This window comes from Perissodus microlepis, chromosome 9 (genome assembly GCF_051167445.1).
Source record: "Perissodus microlepis isolate ML-2025 ecotype Zambia chromosome 9, ASM5116744v1, whole genome shotgun sequence".
NCBI classification, from domain to species: Eukaryota; Metazoa; Chordata; class Actinopteri; order Cichliformes; family Cichlidae; genus Perissodus; species Perissodus microlepis.
The window spans coordinates 10,935,531-10,957,516 of NC_140469.1; the positions used below are offsets into that span (position 1 = coordinate 10,935,531).

The following is a 21,986-nucleotide window of genomic DNA, read 5'->3' on the forward strand; positions in this document are numbered from 1 at the left end:
CAGAAGCTTAGAGGCACAATGTAGAGATTTATTACAGTTCCACCAGGTGTATATACAAGTAGTCCAGGGGTGGTGCTATATACAAAGTGGTGACAGGGAAAAAGGTTCCGGGGGGAATCCAGGTAGGGAAAAAGACACTTGCTCCTCTTCAGACAATCTCCACTTGCAATCAGTCTCTCTCCAAGCACTCGCAAAAACAGGAATCCAATCAGGGAACACAAGGTCGATCCAGGGGATCTATGTACAGAACAAACACACGTTAGAAGGATTGCGCAGAGAAACAAAAGTGAACTTGCTCTGAGCTAGGCTGCACTGATGCGAGTCACACGCAACGATCCAGCGAAGAGTAGAAGCCACTCCCTGGCTTAAATTCTGCCTGCACTGATGAGGCCCAGGTGTTTCCTCTTCAGAGGGGCGTGGGCCGAGGGCGTGAACCCGCAGTGAGTTCTGCCCTGGCAAGAGAGAGATAGAGAAGGCGAGAGGGAGAGAGAGAGAGAGAGAGAGACAAAACCACTAATCAGCGGCCTGCTGATCCTCCGGGCCGTGACAGACCCAGGAGGAGAGCAAGACATGTAAAGACGAGTGAAGGCTACAAAGAACTCTGAGGTGAAGAAACTGAGGTGAAGAAAATACGAGAACTGTAGTGAAGTAGCATTACATTAACAAGCATTACATTGTCATTACGTGTGTCATCTCCCACTGTCACCCCTCTAAGCAGCTCCCTTGTGCCCCCCGACCTCTCCTGCTTGGCTGCTTTCCTCCAGGGAGCAGGAACGGGTGCAGGCACCTGCTGAGCACCAGTCGCTCCCACCTGCAAGGTGGGTACTGGTGCAGAGGTAGACTTTGCCCTGGCTGGCCTCACACACTGGACCGGCACAGGGGCGGATCTAGAGAGGTGGCATGGGGTGGCATGCGCCACCCTGAAATGATCTTTTGCCACCCCTAGTGCCACTCTAGTTTTGCATTTGAAAGTGTTGTTTATTAAGATAAGATAGCATTAACACTTTGAAAGCAGAATGAAGGTGAGTGTTATTAACACTCTGTGTGCCGCATCTCCAAATCACATGACCGACATGCAATTAAGCTGACATAGCAACAAGCTGCAACCACGCTGAGTCTCTATTTCAGCTTGTGTTGAAAGTTCGGACTTCAAAGTAAACTACAGTTAATAATAAGATTAACAGTTCATCTTCATATTTTAATGTAACATCTGTAGGTTTACTGCAGAGTTTTCAGTTTGAAGAGCTCTGGATGGAGCAGCTACAAAGTTTGCTTTTCTTCACATTTGTTGATCAAATGGTTTGATGAAGGACTCTCGCTAGCTTTGTCCAAGTAAAAGGTTTAACAGTACTTTCATAAACAGCGCTGTGTTTTCTTTCGTACACTTAAAAAATATTTTCTTTCAATTAACACGAGCTCGCTGTGTTGGCCGACAGACTTCGGGTCCACATTAAATGATTACAACATCATCACTGCTGCTGTTTTGTTGTCAGTCCTTTTGTTTAAAAAGTGGGGTCTGCATGAGGTTAATATTGTCATACTTTTAATTGACACGTGTGCTTCTTGAAACGTTTCTGTTGCAGGTCTGTGCCAGTGAAACTTTACATTTACTTGGTGACAACAGAGCTACAGATTAAACAGGCCAGGCAACAGTAACCTGACTTCCATTACGTATTGGGAAGAATAATGTGGAGTCATTGTCAGACTCTACACTGGTGCAGTGGGTCATCGGTTTCTCCTGGTGCACGAGAATGCCATGTGGCAAAGATATGTAGGCAATTACTTGCCCCCACGCTCACCTGATCTAAATCCAAGGGAACACCTCTGCGACATTATGTATCAGTCCATCTGACATAACCAGACTATGTAGGAGCTCAGTAATGACCTGGTCCAGATCTGGGATCCAGGACACCATCCACTGTCTCATTAAGCGCATACCCCAAATTGCCAGGCATGAGAACAAGCATACGGGCGCCATACAAACTACTGAGTACCATTTTGAGTGGCTGCAATGAAGTTTGAGCAAAAATATCCTGCTGCATCATTTTTTCTATTTTGATTTGTGGGGCTTCTTTGAATTAATCCCTGTGTAGGCTGAAAATGTTAACTTCCATCAAACAATGTGGCTTCCTTTGTCTCTAACCCAGTACTTGGCTGATATTAGAGGTGAATGGATCGATCCAAATATCAATATTATCGATACCAACACTAGTATTGGTATTGGATCGATACTAGCACCACTGCATCGATACTTTGCTTCTATCCTTCAAGGTCAGTATGTAGCCTGCTGAACTGTGTTAATTATTTCTTTGCAAAAAAGAAACCTCAAACATGCACTATGAAAAATGCGGAACCTTTTTGTGTGCTATAGAGACAGAAAAAACCCCAGTTTCAAAACACATTAAAACCTGAAAGGTGTGTTTTGTTGTGTTAGCTAATTATTGTAGAAAATAACAATTGTGATATAGTGGTGATTAAACTGTGTTCAGAATTTGCAAATTGAGAATTCATCTCATAAGTAATGGCACACTACTCTCCCTCAATTAGCTGCCTAAATACTGGCCCTGTATTTACTTGGTATTGGATCAAAACCAAAAATTTGTAATGTGGCACAGCACTGCTGTGAATGAGGGAAAGTGTGAATGTTGATTTTTTTTTTTAAATGTCCAGGCAAGTATATACATTTTAAATAACAAGATATAATGACATCAATTAACAGAAAGCTTCAGGTTCTTTATTTCTATATTACAATTCTTCATAATTAAACAATAAGAACAGGTAGTCTGATGTCCTCTAATAATTATGGAGCTATAATTTAAAATACAGTAATAACACATTAAATGTATGTACAAAATATCAGAATCAGATCACTATCGTCGATACCACCTTGAATTTTGCTTTGTATTGCACATAACTAGCCCATATCAGTTTGATATTTTCCCCCATTAAACTCTGATATGTTTTCAATCTTCCTTTAATGTTTTTGAGCGGTGTATAAAACGCTGTGAAAAAGTGTTTCCCCCCTTCATGATTTCCAATTTTTTGTATGTTTGTCGCACTTAAATGTTTCAGATCACTAAACAAATGTAAATATTAGACAGAGATAACACAAGTAAACACAAATTGCAGTTTCTAAATGAAGGTGTTTATTATTAAGGGGAAAAAAGAATTTCAAACCTACCTGTGTGAAAATCTTCCTAAATATATTAGCTGGTTGGGCCACCCTTAGCAGCGACAACTGCAATCAAGCATTTGTGATAACTAGCAATGTCCTTTAGCAGTTGTCTTTTATGAAGCTTTGGAGGAATTTTGGCCAACTCATCTTTGCAGAATTGTTCCAATTCAGTCACATTGGAGGGTTTTTGAGCATGAACTGTCTGTTTAAGGTCATGCCACACCATCTCAGTGTCATTGAGTTTAGTCTTTGACAAGGCCTTAAAAAGCTCTTTATTTTGTTTCTTTTAAGCCATTCAGAGGCAGACTTGATGGTTTATTTTTGACAATTGCCCTGCTGCAAAACCTGTGTGCTTCAGCTTGAGGTCATGAACAGATGACCAGACTTTGTACTTCAGAAGAGCAGAGATGGAGCTGTGAATCTGAAGTATCTGAAGATTTAACAGGGGTCTAACCCTATATAGGAAATTGTGAGAGAAACTTTTTCCTGCCCTTCTGTAATTTTTAGGTTTTTAGTTTTATTTATTAATATAAAGCATCACACACCTCTGGCATTTCATATCGCCTCCACATATTTTCAGTTGTCTCTCTTTGGGTGTGATCCTTTCTCTAAAGAAAAACAAACCCTGCTCCTGCTGCAGGTATTACTATGTTAATGTTAGTTAGAAAAACTTCTTTAAATCCTGTTTGGACTAGAGATGGCACGATACCACTTTTTTATGTCCGATACCGATACCGATATCATAAATTTGGATATCTGCCGATACCGATATGAATCCGATATAGTGTGTTTTTTAATCAATAAAACTGTTTTTTAATATCTTGCTGCATTTTGTATAAGTTCATACTCAAGTTTAAATAAACAACAACACTAAAGCTATTCTGTTATACCTGTATGTAAAAAATACAACAAAATATTTCATAGTTCAGCAATACTGATCAATCTAATAAACTTAAACCTACTCCATCCTCCCTATTCTGGTATTTTAAAGAGTACTTAGCAGGAATATTAAGCAACCTAACTAATAGGGTTGCAAACTCCAGCAAAAAAAAAAAAGGGAACCACCCACCCTCCACCTCATGATGCTTAATCGACGTAATCAACTCTAATTTGATGCAGTGTGGAAAAAAAATGCACAGAAATAAATTATTTTTCAAGAATAATTAAATAGATTCAACATCTTTCTTCTACAGAATTGCAGACTGCACAGATGGTATCTTCCCAAAGGAAAAGGTAGTATAGCTTACTAGGGTATATTAGACTTAACAGTTACTATATACAGTAATGGACTTCTATATATTTTACACAAGATAAAAACTTTGGGTGTAAGATTCGGATAATTATTTATTAAAAGCTAGACATTTTAAATGAGAACAAGAAAGAAAAGTATGTCTTTGTGCCCCCTTTTCCCTGTTAATGCCCTATCGGCCCCCCTGGCTAAACTTTGCTAGATCCGCCCCTGCACAGTTACCAGCCGTCAGCTGCGTAGAAAAAGATCCTGGTGTAGAAAGTAATATTAAATAAATTCCAACAACAGCTTATCAAGGTTAAACGTGCTGCTGTTGTTCAGCCGCTGGTTTCCTCTTTCTGGTGCAAAGTGGGCAATAAACAAACAAGAGAGACGGACTCGCCACAGAAAAGCCGATCAGCCGATCATTAATCAGTTTCATGATTGAAGTAGCAGCAGAAGAGGGAGAGAGAGAGGCGGTCACTCCATATATCGGTTGTTAAGCTTAACGTGGGAATGCTTTACAAACATTAAGAGATGAACTTACACACTTGCTTTACTTCTCTCTGGGATAACTTCCTCGGAGATGAAATGCCGGATTGGTAGCGAGGCTACAAATACACACAGCCGCTCTATCACGTGAACACACTGCTCCGAGGTGCTACGGTTATGAGCCGAGTTACGCCGTGTCGCAAGTTTTGTGAGGTGCTTTTTTGATATTTAATGGATCGGATTACATTTTTTATTTTTCTCCGATATCCGATCCAGTAATTTATGTCAGTATCGGACCGATACCGATATGTAATATCGGATCGGTCCATCTCTAGTTTGGATATTAGACTTTAATGTCGTTTAGACCTTTATATAGATGTAACTGGTTTGTATATGATGTATCTGATGATTAATATAGACCATACTTTTATCACTGATGAACATTACACTTCAGTAGTTTTCTTCTCTTCAGAGAGCTCTGAGTTTGATTCGTGTGTTCATATATGTGCATAAAAGGCTGACTAAATCACTAGAGATCATATTTAGATGACATCATGTGTGGAAGAAAGAAAATTGCAAAGGTTTGTCACAGAGATTTGCGTGCCTGTACTCACACAGGTGGCAGAAACTTTGACTGATAACAAACTTCCCTAATGTGTTTAAATGTTTCTGCTTTTAGTTAATCAGTCATTTATTGGTTGATAAATAGATTTACATGTCAGCCAAAAGCTGCCATATAAATTGGTTTCTCTATTAATCTGGAGTGGTTTTTTCTATGACCCAAGAGGAGAGCAGGATATGTAAACACGAGTGAAGGCTACAAAGAACTCTACACTGAGGTGAAGAAAATACAAGAACTGTAGTGAAGTAGCATTACATTAACAAGAAATATGAAACCTATAAATGTGTCTCTTTTACAGTTTAGTGAAATTACGCAAACAACATCCTGCCACTTTTTAAGTTCAGTTTTTGTCTTAACTTCACCTGTAATAACTGTTTTCAGGTGATTTCTTGTGGTTATAACAAGAAGCAGAAGTTGAAGGAGGAACTCTTTTTTCCACAAAAACATAAATAGTTCTGCAAAATGTAATCTCCACATACTTCAGTTTTTTAAATTTGAGTCTTTATGTTCCTGCCAACATGTTTTGTATCTTCTTATGGGATTTGTTATTCATATGGGAGCTTGAAATCTTGAAATAAATGTCCAGCTACCATTGGGTGAAATGCTGTAGGCTATGGATGTATACAAAAAGTGTGACATGTTGTTAAAAGTGATCAGAATGTTCAGTAAGAGAAGAAAAGCACTGTGTAAATCGAGCCAGCAAACTGAGAAGAAACATATCAAAAAGGGGGTTTGGGGGCTCAAATGATTAAATTGGCACCTGAGCTATTATTTCAGTGAGTGTGGGAAACACACATGAAAAATTTCCCACCACTGCCTTGAATGCACAAACAACAGAAGTTTGAAATAAGCAGTGCTAGTCTTGGGTAATACAAGTCATGATACTGTGTCATAACACGTTTGTCTACAAAAACAGTTGTTAAAAAAATACATTTATGTTACAGAATGATTGTGAGCCAACAGCATGTCTCAGGAGTGAGATGCAAGATTTTAAGAGTCTTTATTTAAGGGAAAAATGCAAGGTCAAAAAGTCAAAGCAGCCAATAGTCACAAATAATGAAGATCAGATTGTAGGACAGAAAAAAGTGATGGGACAAAACAAAGTAAGAAGACAACTGAAATGATCAGCTCTGAGTACAAGGGACATAATGAAGGAATGAGGAACAGGTTAGCATGTGAGTGAAGGGTCAGCACAGATGAATGTAGAGGCAGGCAGGTGGGAGTGGCAGTGTCTGAAGTGTCAGCAGAGTGCATGATGGGATCATAAAAAGCAGATTGACTGAATAAAGAAGACAGAAAACTAAAAGTTTGCTTTGACATTACAACATCTAAACAGAGAAGTGTTTCACTCGCTCTGTTTCTGCTGAAATGACACATTGACTTTTACTTTGTCGTCTCTCGTCTGTAGCAGTCTGATCATTAGGTAAGACATTTGTTTTAAAATTTGAGCAATTGTGCATGTTACAAAAAACCCAAACACCTTATAAAAGATAATTTCTGGTTTGATATTTTATTTGTGTAATTATGTATTTTCTTTATACAGGTGATGAGTTTTTTGACAGTCCAGTCTGTGAACATCATGACAGACATCATGTTACTGAGTCTCCTCTTTATTCCAAGTGAGCCGTCTCATTACAGTCATTTACAGTCTGACAGATCAGTGCAGATAGAGAAACTTTCCAAAGTCACACATTTTATATTTGTAAGTTAAGTGAAACATTTTGTGCCGAAGGTGTAGAAAGAACAGGAGAAAAAAGCAAACCCATGACACTTAAAGTCAGTTTTGTAAATATGAATTTTCTCTTCATTTAGATTTTCAACTTTTATTTTTTGCTCTCTGGATTCCCAGACTCTTTGGCTGCTTGTCCTCAGGATTCAAACCTGTTCATCACTGCACCAACAGAGATGGAAGCTCTGAGTGGATCATGTTTACAAATCCCATGTAACTTTAGTGAAACTGGACCAGTAAAGTTTGACAGCACAAGACCTGTGTTTGGAGTGTGGATTAAAAATCATTCTGATATTTTTGCACATCCAAACAATGTTATTTTCAACAGCAGTGGGACAGTTAACATCTATCCAATGAATATTACAGGAAACCTAAAGGAGAAAAGCTGCACCACTCTGTTTTCCAATTTAATCACAAATTATACAAACACATACTACTTCAGAATTATGAACTGGCCGTTCCGAGCAACAGCTTCTTGTGATCCTCTTAAAATAACAATTAAAGGTAAGAGAGTTTCATTTCATTCTTATTAAGAATATAAAGTCCAATCATTAGCAGTTTAAACATCAAAAAGCATTATGGTCAAATAAAGAGGCTGATATCAGTCTGTTTATTTGACCACAACTGTAAAGTGAACTGGAATGCAGAATATTATGATAATATTATAATAATATTATATTTTGTATTCTTTATTGTGAACAGTAAAATTGGGATTCAGTCAAAAATAAGTTTAAAAAGTATTTAACAGTGCTCTGCAGTAAACATAGGTTTTAAAAATCTGTACTGCACACTGTCAACAGATATATTTACCACATATTACTCAAACCTCCTTGAGGTCAATACCAGCTTGTTCAGAAGATCTTAATCAGCTTGTGCAAAGCCCTTAAAAATGAACACAACTTCAGCAAAACTGCAAGAAAACTGAAAATTAAAAATCAAAGAGAAGAAATCATTCAAATGAATAAGTAGTGACTCCTTCACAAGTTACTGCTGCATCAACACAAACTAACTTCCTGACACAAATCTATCTTTACATCTCTTTCCCAACATTCCCTGCACTTAGAGGGGACGCAAAAGGAGAAATCCTTTCTGTTAGTGATTAAAAACTTAAATAGGTTTTGCGTATTTGTCACTTCTGCATGTTTGAAATGAAATAAAGTTCACGATTAAACAAATATAACCTAAGTAAATTCAAACATTCACTTTTTAATGGTCATTTTATGTATTTGGGGACATCCAGGGTTTAGGCAGACCTATCTGACCCTGTATGAAAAATGGCACTTTCTTTAAAAACACATCACAACCACATTTTCCAAAAATTTTCCAAGCAAGACCAAAGCATTACATTTTTGGGGGATGTAAGCCTGAGTTTGTTTGTTCTTTTTTTTTTCTTCTTGCTGGTGCGTTTTGGATCTTTGTCCTGCTGCATAACCCAAGTGAGCTTCAGGGCACAAACAATTGGCTGGAGATTTTCTTCAGAATTTTCTGGTAGAGATCAGAGTTCATGGTTCCATCAATTAGGGAAAATCATCCTGAAGCAGCCTCAGACTGTCACACAACCACCACCATGTTTGATTGTTGGTATAATGTTCTCTTGATGAAATGCTTTGTTATTTTTATGCCCGTTGTAAAAGGAAATTTCAAGTTTCATCTTGTTACTCGAAAGAGTATTTTTGGCAGATGTAAGTTGTGCCTTTGTGTTCTGTTGGCTCTATTTATTTTCTCCTTAAACTTTCCCATGGAGACCATTTGTTGCCCAGTTGCTTATTCTTATTTTTGAATCATGAACTCTGACCCTAACTGAGAAAAGGGAGGCCTGCAGTTCTTTGGATGATGTTCTGGGGTCTTTTGTGAACTCCTGGATGAATCATAAATACACTCTTGAGTAATTTTGGAAGGTTGGTAAGAAACTTCACCACTGTTCCAGATTTTCTCCATTTTGTGGATAATGGTTCTCAGTGTGGTTCATGCGGCATCACAAATGCTTTTGTAATCCTTTCAGCCTATAATATGTCAATGACTTTGTTTCTCAGCTGGGTCTTTAAATCATGGAATGATGTGCTGCTGTTTGAGGAGCACACATCTGGGAGTAATCAGTAATTGTCACATCTTGTATTGTTTTTATTCATTGTTGTCACGTTTTTCTATCTTTTTCTTGACTGTATTATCAGTGTACAAACTGTGTTTAATGTAAAACCACAGATTCTCCTTGGAGGCCCAACATTACAATCCCAGGTGATCTGAAGGAGAAGGAGTCTGTCACTATAACCTGCTCAGCTCTCACTCCCTGTCCACACTCCCCTCCTCAACTCACCTGGAATCTCCAACAAGACTCTCCCAACAAAATAGAGGAAAATACAGATGGAAGCTTTACAACTAAAATCCAGCAGAACATCACTCTGTCAGACACACATGATGGAAAGAAGATCAGCTGCTCTGCCAGATATCCTGTGAACCAAGGAAACGACACCAAGACAGCAGAGACAGAAGAGACTCTCAGTGTTTCATGTAAGACAATCAGAGTTTGTTGTTGAACTGAATCATATAGGACAACATGATTTATTGGATATGTCTTTTTTTTTCTCCAGATGGTCCTCAAGACACCTCAGCATCCATCAGTCCATCAGGTTTGGTGTCAGCAGGCAGCTGGGTGAAGCTGACCTGCTCCAGCAGAGCCAAACCTCCAGTCAGCAGCTTCACCTGGTTCAAGAAGAGCAGAGATGGAGCTGTGAAAGTATCTGGAGGAGAGATTTACAGCTTCAATGTAACAGATGGAGGAGTTTATTACTGTGAGGCCACTAATGATCTGGGTAATCAGACATCAGCAGAGATTCATGTGACTGTTGGAGGTAAAGGCTAAAGTCATAAATGTGTTAGATATTCTCCAAAATGTTCCTTTTTTTCTTTTTCTTTCATCTAACTTCAGGTTGTGAACAAGAACAGCCTGGATCAATGTGTCAACATTAAATCATGCTTTATTTGGTTTTTACTTGCTGTTTTCTGTAGGTCATGTTTCATCCCAGTGTCCACGTATAGGAGGAATCATTGGAATCATTGTACTCTTAATCTTACTCTGTTTGATTGTCTTTGTTTGGTAAGTATCATCTATCTAAGCAAAACACATGAGTCAGTTAGTTAATTTTATTTTTACCTTATAATAAAGACTGTTTTTTCCATCACACTTGACTTTGCTCAAACATATATTTAAACTAAAACAGAATATAGTTAATACAACTGTCTCTGACGTCTTCCAGGTGGTTGAAGTCAAAGCATCAAACTCAACAACAGACTCAGGTAAGAAAACTGAAACACAACACTACCTGTAGTGTTACCTGACTCTTCAGATAAGTATTTATTGTAATACTTCTATCAGAGCAGTCTAACTATTTAACCCTTTTGTTGTCTTCACATTCTATAATATAGCTGTTGCTCTCAGGGTCAGAATTGTCCCATTATCACCAAAGATCTAAAATAAAGCCATTTAGTTTTAAATGCCAACACCATTTTGCATGAAAAAAACCTATATGTGAATATCAGAGTTTTCCTTTTTCACAGTGCAGAATGACTGCATTCATCCAGTTGCAACCACTCATTATTATCTTAAGAAAGCTGCCATATTATGTGTTGCTCTACAGCAACACATAACAAACATTTATGTCTGAATGGAACCAGCTGCCTGTTGGGTGTTACTTCAGTGCTAGGGTTGTAGAGTTATGGCAGCCACTTCACTCAATTATCCCAGACCTCTCTTACGGCAGGGCATTAGTATATCTGGAATGTGTTTACAATGCTTCGCTTGTCACACGTTTTGTCATGTTACAGCCTTATTCCTAAATGGATTGATCCATATCTGCCATCTCCAGAATGGCATGTTTGTTTTCTGATAGGTAGTGAGATTACCAGGTGAAATGTTTGGACAATTTACTCAAAAGGGGAAACTGCATATATTTTGGGTTGTAGAGTCATCTCTGTGACATTTAGTGGTGCCATGCTGCCCTAGTTGTCATATGATGGTGTGGATTATGTTATCTTGCCATTTTTTGTTATACCATTTGAATTTGAAAAACCAACATCTAAGGGGTTTTCTGTTGTTAAACACATTTTAATGCCGTTTTTGAAACAAGGAAAAAAGGAAGGTTAATGTAAAATGTCTAAAAACATGAATAAGAATAGACCCAACTCACAGAATCATAGAACCTTCTGCTGTTTTATTTCAACAGATTCAAATAACTGAACATTGGGTTGATGAAGAGCCAGCAAGTAAAACAGAAGGAGAGGAAGAAAACATCCATTATGGAGAGATCAATTTCTCTACGCTGGGATACGAAGTGCCCTCTGACTCAGTGCGGGACAGAGGTGAGCAGCAGGATACGGTGTACGCACAGGTGAAAGTCAACAAGCCAGAAAACAGCTCAACACAGAGTGCTCATGGCCAAGAGGAACTTTTTCCTGAAGAAAAATTGAGAACTGTAGTGGAATAACAAGAAGAAGAAACTCGTCCAAATGACTGCAAGGAAACTCTGTTACTCTGATTTCTGGGTAACGTTCGTCCCTACTTTAGCTTCCACCATTTAATCCTCCCCTCTACCTTCCATCTTCTTGAGTTCCAAAGTCCTCCTACAGACTACCCAATGATGCTGCCTACCTACATTCTCCCCCGACACCACCTCACTGTCTCCTGTCTCTTTTCAGATTGCAACTTCTGTCCACCTGTGTACAACTTCCTCCACTTTTATTCATCATCTTATGTTCCTCCTCCTTCCTGAAGTAGATGTGAACCACAGCTATTTCAGTCCTGTTCATAAAATCCACTATTTCTCCTTCTCTTCTTAAGACCATACCTACCCCAAATCTCTTCATAGCCCTTTTTAACTTCACCTAATAAGTCATGGGAATTTCTTTTTCTACTGACATCCAACCTGTGGGGACAACAGCAAGACATCACACCTTCGATTTCCATCTTCAAACTCATGATTCTGACATTTTCTTTGTTTTTACAACAGTATTCCAGCACTCTTCCTTCAGCATTACCCCCAGTCTGTTTCACTTATCTACATCATGGTAGAACAGCTTGAATCCACCTCCAGTGCTCTTGACCTTGCTTTCACCTGGTGTCCTGCAAACACAGTATATCTGCCTTCATCATATAAGCCAACTCTCTCCCTTTACCAGTCATCGTCCCTACATTTAGTCTCCACAGTCCTGCTCTAAACAGCCTTAAACACACTTTGAACAATGAATACAGCTAATCTGCATTCACAGAGTTCTTTACACAAGGCAGAAACTTCATGACAATTAGATTCAATAGCAGCAGTGTGATTTTTCCCATGGTTCAGCTGTGGGATTAACATGCTGTTGTCGAAAATACAGGGAGTGCAGAATTATTAGGCAAATGAGTATTTTGTCCACATCATCCTCTTCATGCATGTTGTCTTACTCCAAGCTGTATAGGCTCGAAAGCCTACTACCAATTAAGCATATTAGGTGATGTGCATCTCTGTAATGAGAAGGGGTGTGGTCTAATGACATCAACACCCTATATCAGGTGTGCATAATTATTAGGCAACGTCCTTTCCTTTGGCAAAATGGGTCAAAAGAAGGACTTGACGGGCTCAGAAAAGTCAAAAATAGTGAGATATCTTGCAGAGGGATGCAGCAGTCTCAAAATTGCAAAGCTTCTGAAGCGTGATCATCGAACAATCAAGCGTTTCATTCAAAATAGTCAACAGGGTCGCAAGAAGCGTGTGGAAAAACCAAGGCGCAAAATAACTGCCCATGAACTGAGAAAAGTCAAGCGTGCAGCTGCCAAGATGCCACTTGCCACCAGTTTGGCCATATTTCAGAGCTGCAACATCACTGGAGTGCCCAAAAGCACAAGGTGTGCAATACTCAGAGACATGGCCAAGGTAAGAAAGGCTGAAAGACGACCACCACTGAACAAGACACACAAGCTGAAACGTCAAGACTGGGCCAAGAAATATCTCAAGACTGATTTTTCTAAGGTTTTATGGACTGATGAAATGAGAGTGAGTCTTGATGGGCCAGATGGATGGGCCCGTGGCTGGATTGGTAAAGGGCAGAGAGCTCCAGTCCGACTCAGACGCCAGCAAGGTGGAGGTGGAGTACTGGTTTGGGCTGGTATCATCAAAGATGAGCTTGTGGGGCCTTTTTGGGTTGAGGATGGAGTCAAGCTCAACTCCCAGTCCTAACTGCCAGTTTCTGGAAGACACCTTCTTCAAGCAGTGGTACAGGAAGAAGTCTGCATCCTTCAAGAAAAACATGATTTTCATGCAGGACAATGCTCCATCACACGCGTCCAAGTACTCCACAGCGTGGCTGGCAAGAAAGGGTATAAAAGAAGAAAAACTAATGACATGGCCACCTTGTTCACCTGATCTGAACCCCTTTGAGAACCTGTGGTCCATCATCAAATGTGAGATTTACAAGGAGGGAAAACAGTACACCTCTCTGAACAGTGTCTGGGAGGCTGTGGTTGCTGCTGCACGCAATGTTGATGGTGAACAGATCAAAACACTGACAGAATCCATGGATGGCAGGCTTTTGAGTGTCCTTGCAAAGAAAGGTGGCTATATTGGTCGCTGATTTGTTTTGTTTTGTTTTGTTTTTGAATGTCAGAAATGTATATTTGTGAATGTGGAGATGTTATATTGGTTTCACTGGTAAAAATAAATAATTGAAATGGGTATATATTTGTTTTTTGTTAAGTTGCCTAATAATTATGCACAGTAATAGTCACCTGCACACACAGATATCCCCCTAAAATAGCTAAAACTAAAAACAAGCTAAAAACTACTTCCAAAAACATTCAGCTTTGATATTAATGAGTTTTTTGGGTTCATTGAGAACATGGTTGTTGTTCAATAATAAAATTATTCCTCAAAAATACAACTTGCCTAATAATTCTGCACTCCCTGTATAATGGAAAAGTACTTAAAACATACATGATCTGCACCACTCTGTGAGTTTTGTTGATTGCTTTCATAAAAGGCTGGATGAATTACCATGAATTCCAGGATTAAATGATTCTAATCCCTTTTCTTCAGCATTTTAAAAAAGTCAGCATGCTGCATTAATAAAATAAATACTGCAGATTCACACCACCAGGTGGTGATGAGTTGACATCTCTGCTACACTTTTTATCCAAGTGTTTGACACATTTGCAGCTTTTTGATACTTTTCATTAATCCTTCGATGTTAAATGCATCTCACTGTGTTGAATGAGTGTTTAGGATAATTATTTTGTATGTCTTGCTTTGTGGCACATAAGAATTAATGAGATTTGAAAAATAAAATGTAATATTGTAACACCTTGTTAGTCCATATGTGTCTTACTTTAATAAGTAAAACTGCCTACCATTTATAATCTGGAACAAAGTAAATAAATAAAATAACCCCAAACCCACTGCAGAATCATTGGTCGCTGTTTTATTTTGTATTCTGACTGAAAGACCCTGATGATATGTGGAATTACTGGAATTCTTTGTATTTGTAGGACAGCTTGACTCTGAGGAAGTTCTTTCACAGAGTTTATTCACAGAGTGTAAAAAAGTTCAGTGAAGAAGATGTTGATGAATGTCAGACTTTGTAGTTAAACACTTATAAATTTAACACGTGTGTCTTAGGCATTTTTTAGTCAGCAAAGCTTTCCACAACATCAAGCAAATAAAATCCAAGAATTTGAATAAAAGATTTAATAATTACATTAATTCCAGTTGTTGTAATGTATTGCCACTTCACATTTGCAAATGTAAAGAACACAAAATACAACTTATTAACTGCTTAATTTCATAATTGCATCGTACATATACAATTAAAATAAAGGGTTATTCTATTCTATTCTATTTGATAAGGCAGAGTTCTTAATTTAATATTTTTTAATAAAACATGCTTTAATGGCAACCCTTTAATTTTCACTAACATTTTGGCAAAATCCCACTTTGTCAAAAATTGGACTTAGTTTATTATTGTGTGATGAATGAAGTATCACAGTACCACATTTAATCTTTACAGAATTGCTTTCAGGATGGTTTTGTTGCATTTGGACATCATTTGAACAACATTTTTGTTAACTCTGAGACATTTATACCAAGATATCTAACATACAAATAAATCACAGGAGAGCACACACAGCATCTGAGCATGGAAAAACTGTATAAACATGATCATAAACAAAGGAGCTATATTTAATCACCAGGAAGAAATAAACGGCAGTTAAATTGAGTACAGTATGGATTGTGTTTAATTTAGATTTGAGAAAAATTAAATGTGATTGGAAACAAATATTTTTAATGTGCAGGTAACATATTTGTGTCAGCAACTTTTTTACTGTTTTCTGCTTTGAAGTGTGATACTTACCAAACAAAAATCATTAAGCAGAATAACATTACAGAAGTAAGAGGTCAACAGTCCAAATGATTCCACCAATAAGTGGCCACAGTGTGACTCCAGATGAAATGAGACCTAAAGAAAAGATCAAGTAACAACAATTAATTTTGCATGGACACAAAGAAAAACTCATTTGAGAACAGATCTTGGCTACAGCTGTTACCTGCAACAGCCACACAAATCACTGCTGATGTCTGATTACCCAGATCATTAGTGGCCACACAGTAATAAACTCCTCCATCTGTTACATTGAAGCTGTAAATCTCTCCTTCAGATACTTTCACAGCTCCATCTCTGCTCTTCTTGAACCAGGTGAAGTTGCTGACTGGAGGTTTGGCTCTGCTGGAGCAGGTCAGCTTCACCCAGCTGCCCGCTGACACCAAACCTGATGGACTGATGGATGCTGAGGTGTTTTTAGGAGCATCTGAAGAGAAAAAAAATGAAGTCCTGTAAATATTTTTTTAATGACAGGATATAACAAACAAACAAACAAAACCCCCCAAGTGTCTTACATGAAACACTGAGAGTCTCTTCTGTCTCTGCTGTCTTTTCCTTGGTTCACAGGATATCTGGCAGAGCAGTTGATCTTCTTTCCATCATGTGTGTCTGACAGAGTGATGTTCTGCTGGATTTTAGTTGTAAAGCTTCCATCTGTGTTTTCCTCTATTTTGTTGTGAGAGTCTTGTTGGAGATTCCAGGTGAGTTGAGGAGGGGAGTGTGGACAGGGAGTGAGAGCTGAGCAGGTTATAGTGACAGACTCCTTCTCCTTCAGATCACCTGGGATTGTAATATTGGGCCTCCAAGGAGAATCTGTGGTTTCACATGAAACATGTTTTTACACCAATAACACAGGAAATAGAGTCAAGAAATAGATGGAGTGATACCATTGGATAATAAAAAATATACACCCTATGTAGTGGACAAAAAGTATTTGCATACATTTTTAACATGTTTTTTGTGGTTCTCTAAATATGTTTGAAGAACTAAAAAAAGGTGTGTAAAAAAGTAAATAAGATATTGTACAAAATACCATTGCAAACTATGTTATAATTTTCAATCGCTGTCAGAGAACAATGCTCTTTTTGTATCTCATTGTAAGCACAGGCAATAGTGGTAATTGATAATTTAATTTGTTGCTTTGAGTTTTACTAGAAGGAGCCACTAAGAGTTTTTTCTTCATTTGCATCATTTTTTGGATTTTTAATTTTCTGTTTTCTTGCAGTTTTGCTGGAGGCTTGTTCATTTTTAGGGGCTTTGCACAAGTAGCTTAAGGTCTTCTGAACAATGTGGTTATTGAACTCTGTGAGGTTTGGATAATATGTGGTAAATATATCTGTTTGTTAACAGTGTGAAATATAGTTTGTATTTTAGGTTTTAAAAACTGTGTTTACTATACCCTGTAAAAGAAATTGTAATATAAAAGTATTTTACTGTGTATTTTACAGTTTTGTACTGTTCTTCTAGAACATCATTAAATTTACATCAATAGACTGTGATTTTACACATCAAATGTAAATTCACGTAAAATCACTGTAAATGTAATAAAACATAATTTTCTTGTTTTTTAAATGTATTTGTCTGTACATATGCATATTTAGATTGTTAAAATGCATTCACAAATGTATCATCATTTCACAAATATTTGTCTGTTATTTGAAAGATTGAACTGTTAAATTCAAATGTAATGCTATGGAAAAATATATAAAATGATTCTTATGAACTTTTTTTACATCAAATTATTATTATTATTATTGCCATTTAGGGCGATCGTGGCTCAAGAGTTGGCAGTTCGCCTTGTAATCAGAAGGTTGCCAGTTCGAGCCCCGGCTCAGAGACTCTCGGTCGTTGTGTGCTCGGGCAAGACACTTCACCTACCACCTACTGGTGATGGCCAGAGGGGAATTGTAAAGCACTATATGAATGCAATCCATTATTATTTAAGTTAACTGTACATTTCAGTATTATTATTCATATTGCCGCATTCATTGACCTTGTTTATAGGTAATTTCATTGTTTAATCACATTAAAATGTTCTTAATTTAATGTTTAAAAGCACTTGAAAAAGGCAAAATCCCATGTAAAATTAGGCAACAAACTGTATTGTCATTACTGAAAATAACCGTATTTTTATGAGAAAGTTATTTTCTGTTATTTTCTGGTATTATTTTGGCGCCCCAGCTGCCGGAATATTACTTTTTTTTAGGATTTTTTTTTTTTTTATGGTGTAGAGCACTGTTGAACACATTATGAATTGGGTTTTTTTTTTCATCCCCCATGTCTTTGTTTCTCATGAAATGAAGTTACAATTTTCCATTACAAATCAATTAAACAGGTTGATTTGCACATTTGACCACATTTGTGTTGTTTACACAAAAGTTGTAGCTGTTTAGGATTTATGTTCTTAATAAATTGAAAGAAAACTTTCTCACCTTTAATTGTTATTTTAAGAGGATCACAAACAGCTGTTGCTCTGTAGGGCCAGTTCATAATTCTGAAGTAGTATGTGTTTGTATAAGTTGTGGTTAAATTGGAAAACAGAGTGGTGCAGTGTTTCTCCTTCAGGTTTCCTGTAATGTTCATTGGATAGATGTTAACTGTCCCACTGCTGTTGAAGATCTCATTGTTTGGATGTGCAAAAATATCAGAATGATTTTTAATCCACACTCCAAACACAGATCTTGTACTGTTAAACTTTTCTTTTCCAGTTTCACTAAAGTTACATGGGATTTGTAAACAAGATCCACTCAGAGCTTCCATCTCTGTTAGTGCAGTGATGAACAGGTGTGAATCTTGAGGACAAGCAGCCAAAGTGCCTGGAAAAGGTAAGAGCTAAATTAAAATGTGCAAATCTGAATGAAGATAAAATTTATAATGACAAAATCGACTCCAAGAGCCACGGATTTACTTCGTAAAGTATATCTATCTTCACTGATCTTTCAGACTATAAATGACTGAAATGAGACGGCTCACTTGGAATAAAGAGGAGACTCAGTAACATGATGTCTGTCATGATGTTCACAGACTGGACTGTCACAAAACTCATCACCTGTATAAAGAAAATATAAAAAGCCATAATTACACAAATAAAAGATTAAAACAGAAAATCATGTCACAAATTTCTAAACCTAAGGAGTAAATTTAGGCAGTTACTTTTTAGAGTATTATACAATTTTATATAATTACTATATGTAAAAAAAAACAAAGTCTTACCAAATGATCAGGCTGCTACAGAGGAGAGACGACAACGTAAAAGTCAATGTGTGATTTTAGCAGAAACAGAGCAAGTGAAACACTTCTCTGTTTAGATGTTGTAATGTCAAAGCAAACAGGCCTGCGATGCTTTGGGCTTTTTGTCGTTCTTTATTCAGTCAGTCTTTTTATGTTCCCATCATGCACCATCATGTAAGACCAAGGAGATTATTGTCAACTTCCAGAGAGGCCACACCTGTCACCCCCCATTGACCATCAACGGCGCTGCGGTGGAGAGGGTGAGCAGCACCAAGTTCCTGGGGGTGCACATCAGTGAGGACCTCTCCTGGACCACCAACACAGCATCACTGGCCAAGAAAGCACAACAGCGCCTCTACTTCCTGCGCAAACTCAAGCGGGCAAGTGCTCCACCACCCATCCTGACTACATTCTACAGAGGAACTATTGAAAGTATCCTCTCCAGCTGCATCACTGTGTGGGGCGGTAGCTGCACTGACTATAACAGGAAAGCTCTACAACGCATTGTGAGAACAGCTGAGAGGATAGTTGGTGTACCACTCCCCTCCCTGCAAGACATTTACACCACTCGCCTCACCCGCAAAGCCATCACAATTGTCAACGATGCAACCCACCCCGCGCACTGTCTGTTCAGCCTCCTGCCCTCTGGAAAGAGATACAGAAGTCTCCGCTCCCGCACTACCAGGCTCACCAACAGCTTCATCCACCAGGCTGTGAGACTGCTGAACTCTCTTCCCTCCCGGCTCCCAGCCAGCAGAATCACCAGATTGGCAGAAGTATAGGAAGACAGACTGGACTCTACCCCCCCCACCCACCCCCCATCCACGCACACTCTCCAACAAGGAAACACTCTCTGAACCAAGAACTGGAAAACATTCCTGACTGGAAACAACTACCTCTGCATTGCAATTGCACACCTGCTGCTATATATTTTTAGTATTTCTTTTAGCACTATTTATATTATTATATTACTATTACTGCTGCTATAGTCTTATGCTGCATTAAAACAAAAACCCCTACCAACCACAACCTGGGACTACCTCAAGTAGACTAGTATACTATTTTCCAGGGAACACTGTTGGAACACTTTATTTTATTTATTTTTAGGTCTTGTCTATCCTGTTACCTATTTAATATTACCTTATTGTTAGGGCTTTTTGTTGTGCATCTGCACTTATTGTTGTCAATGTCTACGCATGGGACAGTGTGAAACGTAATTTCAATTCCTTTGTATGGCAAGTACATTTGAAGAAATTGACAAATAAAGTTTTCTATTCTATTCTATTCTATGCACTCTGCTGACACTTCAGATGCTGCCACTCCCACCTGTCACCTGTCCTGACCCTCCTCTCACATTTTAACGTGTTCCTCATTCCCTCAAAATGTCCCTCATACATAAAGCCGCTCATTTCCATCAGTTGTCTTTTTACTTGTCTTTGTCTGAGCTTTCCAAAGATGTCCAAAGATTTCCAATTTTTTTTATTCCTGCCAATTCTGAGCTTCATTTTCTGTGACCACTGGCTACTTTGACCTTTGCATACTTGTTTAATAACGTAAATTTAGACTTTTCATTTTATATCCCACTCCTGAGTTGTACTCTTAGTCCATAGATCTGATCACTTAAGACAATAAAATAAAAGTCTCACTTTTCTGTGAATAATAAAGAGCGAACTCAAGTCCATTACACTAAAGTATGTGAGTACATCCTGCAAAGGCTGCCAGTCTATCACATGGCAGTTAACCATTCAGGCTCACATTCACAGCTATCTAAATCACCAGTTAATCTACTGGTCTACACTATCTGCATGTCTTTGTATTGTGTAATGAAGCTGGAGTACCCAGAAAGAACTCACAGACAGGCCCTGGCTGGATGGTGGATTCATACTCACGGCCTTCTCGCTGTGAGGCAGTGGTTAGTGTCTGTGTAACTGTTTTATCATACTGTCCTAGTAAACCCATCACACTTTTAATATATTTACAGAGGTGCTTTTTATGCTAGCCTCCCTGCAGTCATTTGGACAAGTTTCTTGTTATTTAAGACATTTATTTCCATCTTCTTCTATCCTCCTCTGTCCTGTGGCAGTCAAATCCCAGCACAGAGCAGCTGATCTCTTCATAGTTTTCTTCCTCTGCTTCTTTTTTAATTGACAGTTCTTAAGTAACCTGCTCTTCATTTATTTCATACAAGAAAATAAATCATAGATGATCTATCATATAGACCTTCTAATTTTTTAAACACTTGTTAGATATTTTAAAGTAAAAGAACAGATTGCTCAGGTACAGGTACTATAGTAAAAAAAACGATCTGAAGAGAGAAGTCTGTTTAGCTTGATGCTTTAGCTTTTACCACCTGGAAGTCCAGAGAGAATTTCTCCTTCTTTATCTGGGACTGGAGAGCATTTTTTTCTTTGTTCCCATCTTGAGACAATATCTCACATTTTGACTGTTTCTGCAGGACACTCACTTTTCTCAAGTCTGGTTTTTAATCTCCACTTGGGAAAACAACTTGTGCCCTTTGGGTAGTGACTGATTCCTAGAAATTAGCTGTCTCTGATAGCTCTGGTAGCTGGCTTCTTCTTTAGAGATAGGGCAAAGAGTGTGTCCATTCAAGAGGGGCTCAGTGTAGAGCCACTTTTTCACCATATCAAAAGAAGCCAGTTGAGGCAGTTCAGGCATGTGACTAGCATGCCTGCAGTAGACCTTTTGGGTGGGGTAGAACCCAGGTACTCTGGAGAGATTTGGCTGGATAGATATAGGTATATAGCATGTGTCACTTTGAGTTTGATTGATGCCTTTGACCTTGGGACTTTCCCACCTGTTACCTGACTTGAAGTGTGCAGCGAAGCATGACCAGAAGTGTGCCAGGCACGTGACGAGGCCTCTCCTCTCAGACTGATGAATTTGTGTGCATCTTAACTATGCAGAATAAATGAATAAAAGGCAGGTTTGTGATGACACCTGAGGCACAGAAGAAAAGAAAAAAAATCTAGACCTGGGCTGCTAATTAAGCAATGCACTATATACAGACACATTTGACTGCTTGCATCACTAAAAAACCCATTAACCCATTAAAACTCTGAAGAATGGACGTTTTCTTTGATGCAGA

At 38.3% G+C, this 21,986-nt stretch overlaps 1 protein-coding gene and 1 pseudogene across 1 annotated transcript; one reads left to right on the plus strand and one right to left on the minus strand.

The window, feature by feature from the left end:
- Window positions 1-18,662, minus strand: part of LOC146380052 (myelin-associated glycoprotein-like) — a 132,283-nt pseudogene extending 113,621 nt beyond the window's left edge.
- LOC146380109 (sialic acid-binding Ig-like lectin 6) lies at window positions 6,870-11,727 on the plus strand. Its single transcript, XM_084939003.1, has 7 exons — window positions 6,870-7,136; window positions 7,367-7,750; window positions 9,449-9,754; window positions 9,835-10,095; window positions 10,253-10,340; window positions 10,501-10,540; window positions 11,467-11,727. The coding sequence occupies exons 1-7, from the start codon at window positions 7,064-7,066 to the stop codon at window positions 11,725-11,727; spliced, it is 1,413 nt and encodes a 470-aa protein (XP_084795129.1). The 5' UTR covers window positions 6,870-7,063.
- Window positions 18,663-21,986: the final 3,324 nt, after the last annotated feature.

What these genes read in the sequence shown, in the direction of transcription:
- LOC146380109 (XM_084939003.1), top strand. Translation starts at nt 7,064, where the DNA reads ATGAGTTTTTTGACAGTCCAGTCTGTGAACATCATGACAGACATCATG. An exon ending in AGAGACTCTCAGTGTTTCAT is followed by an intron (nt 9,755 to 9,834) that starts GTAAGACAATCA and finishes TTTTTTCTCCAG; the next exon opens with ATGGTCCTCAAGACACCTCA. An exon ending in TGTTTGATTGTCTTTGTTTG is followed by an intron (nt 10,341 to 10,500) that starts GTAAGTATCATC and finishes GACGTCTTCCAG; the next exon opens with GTGGTTGAAGTCAAAGCATC.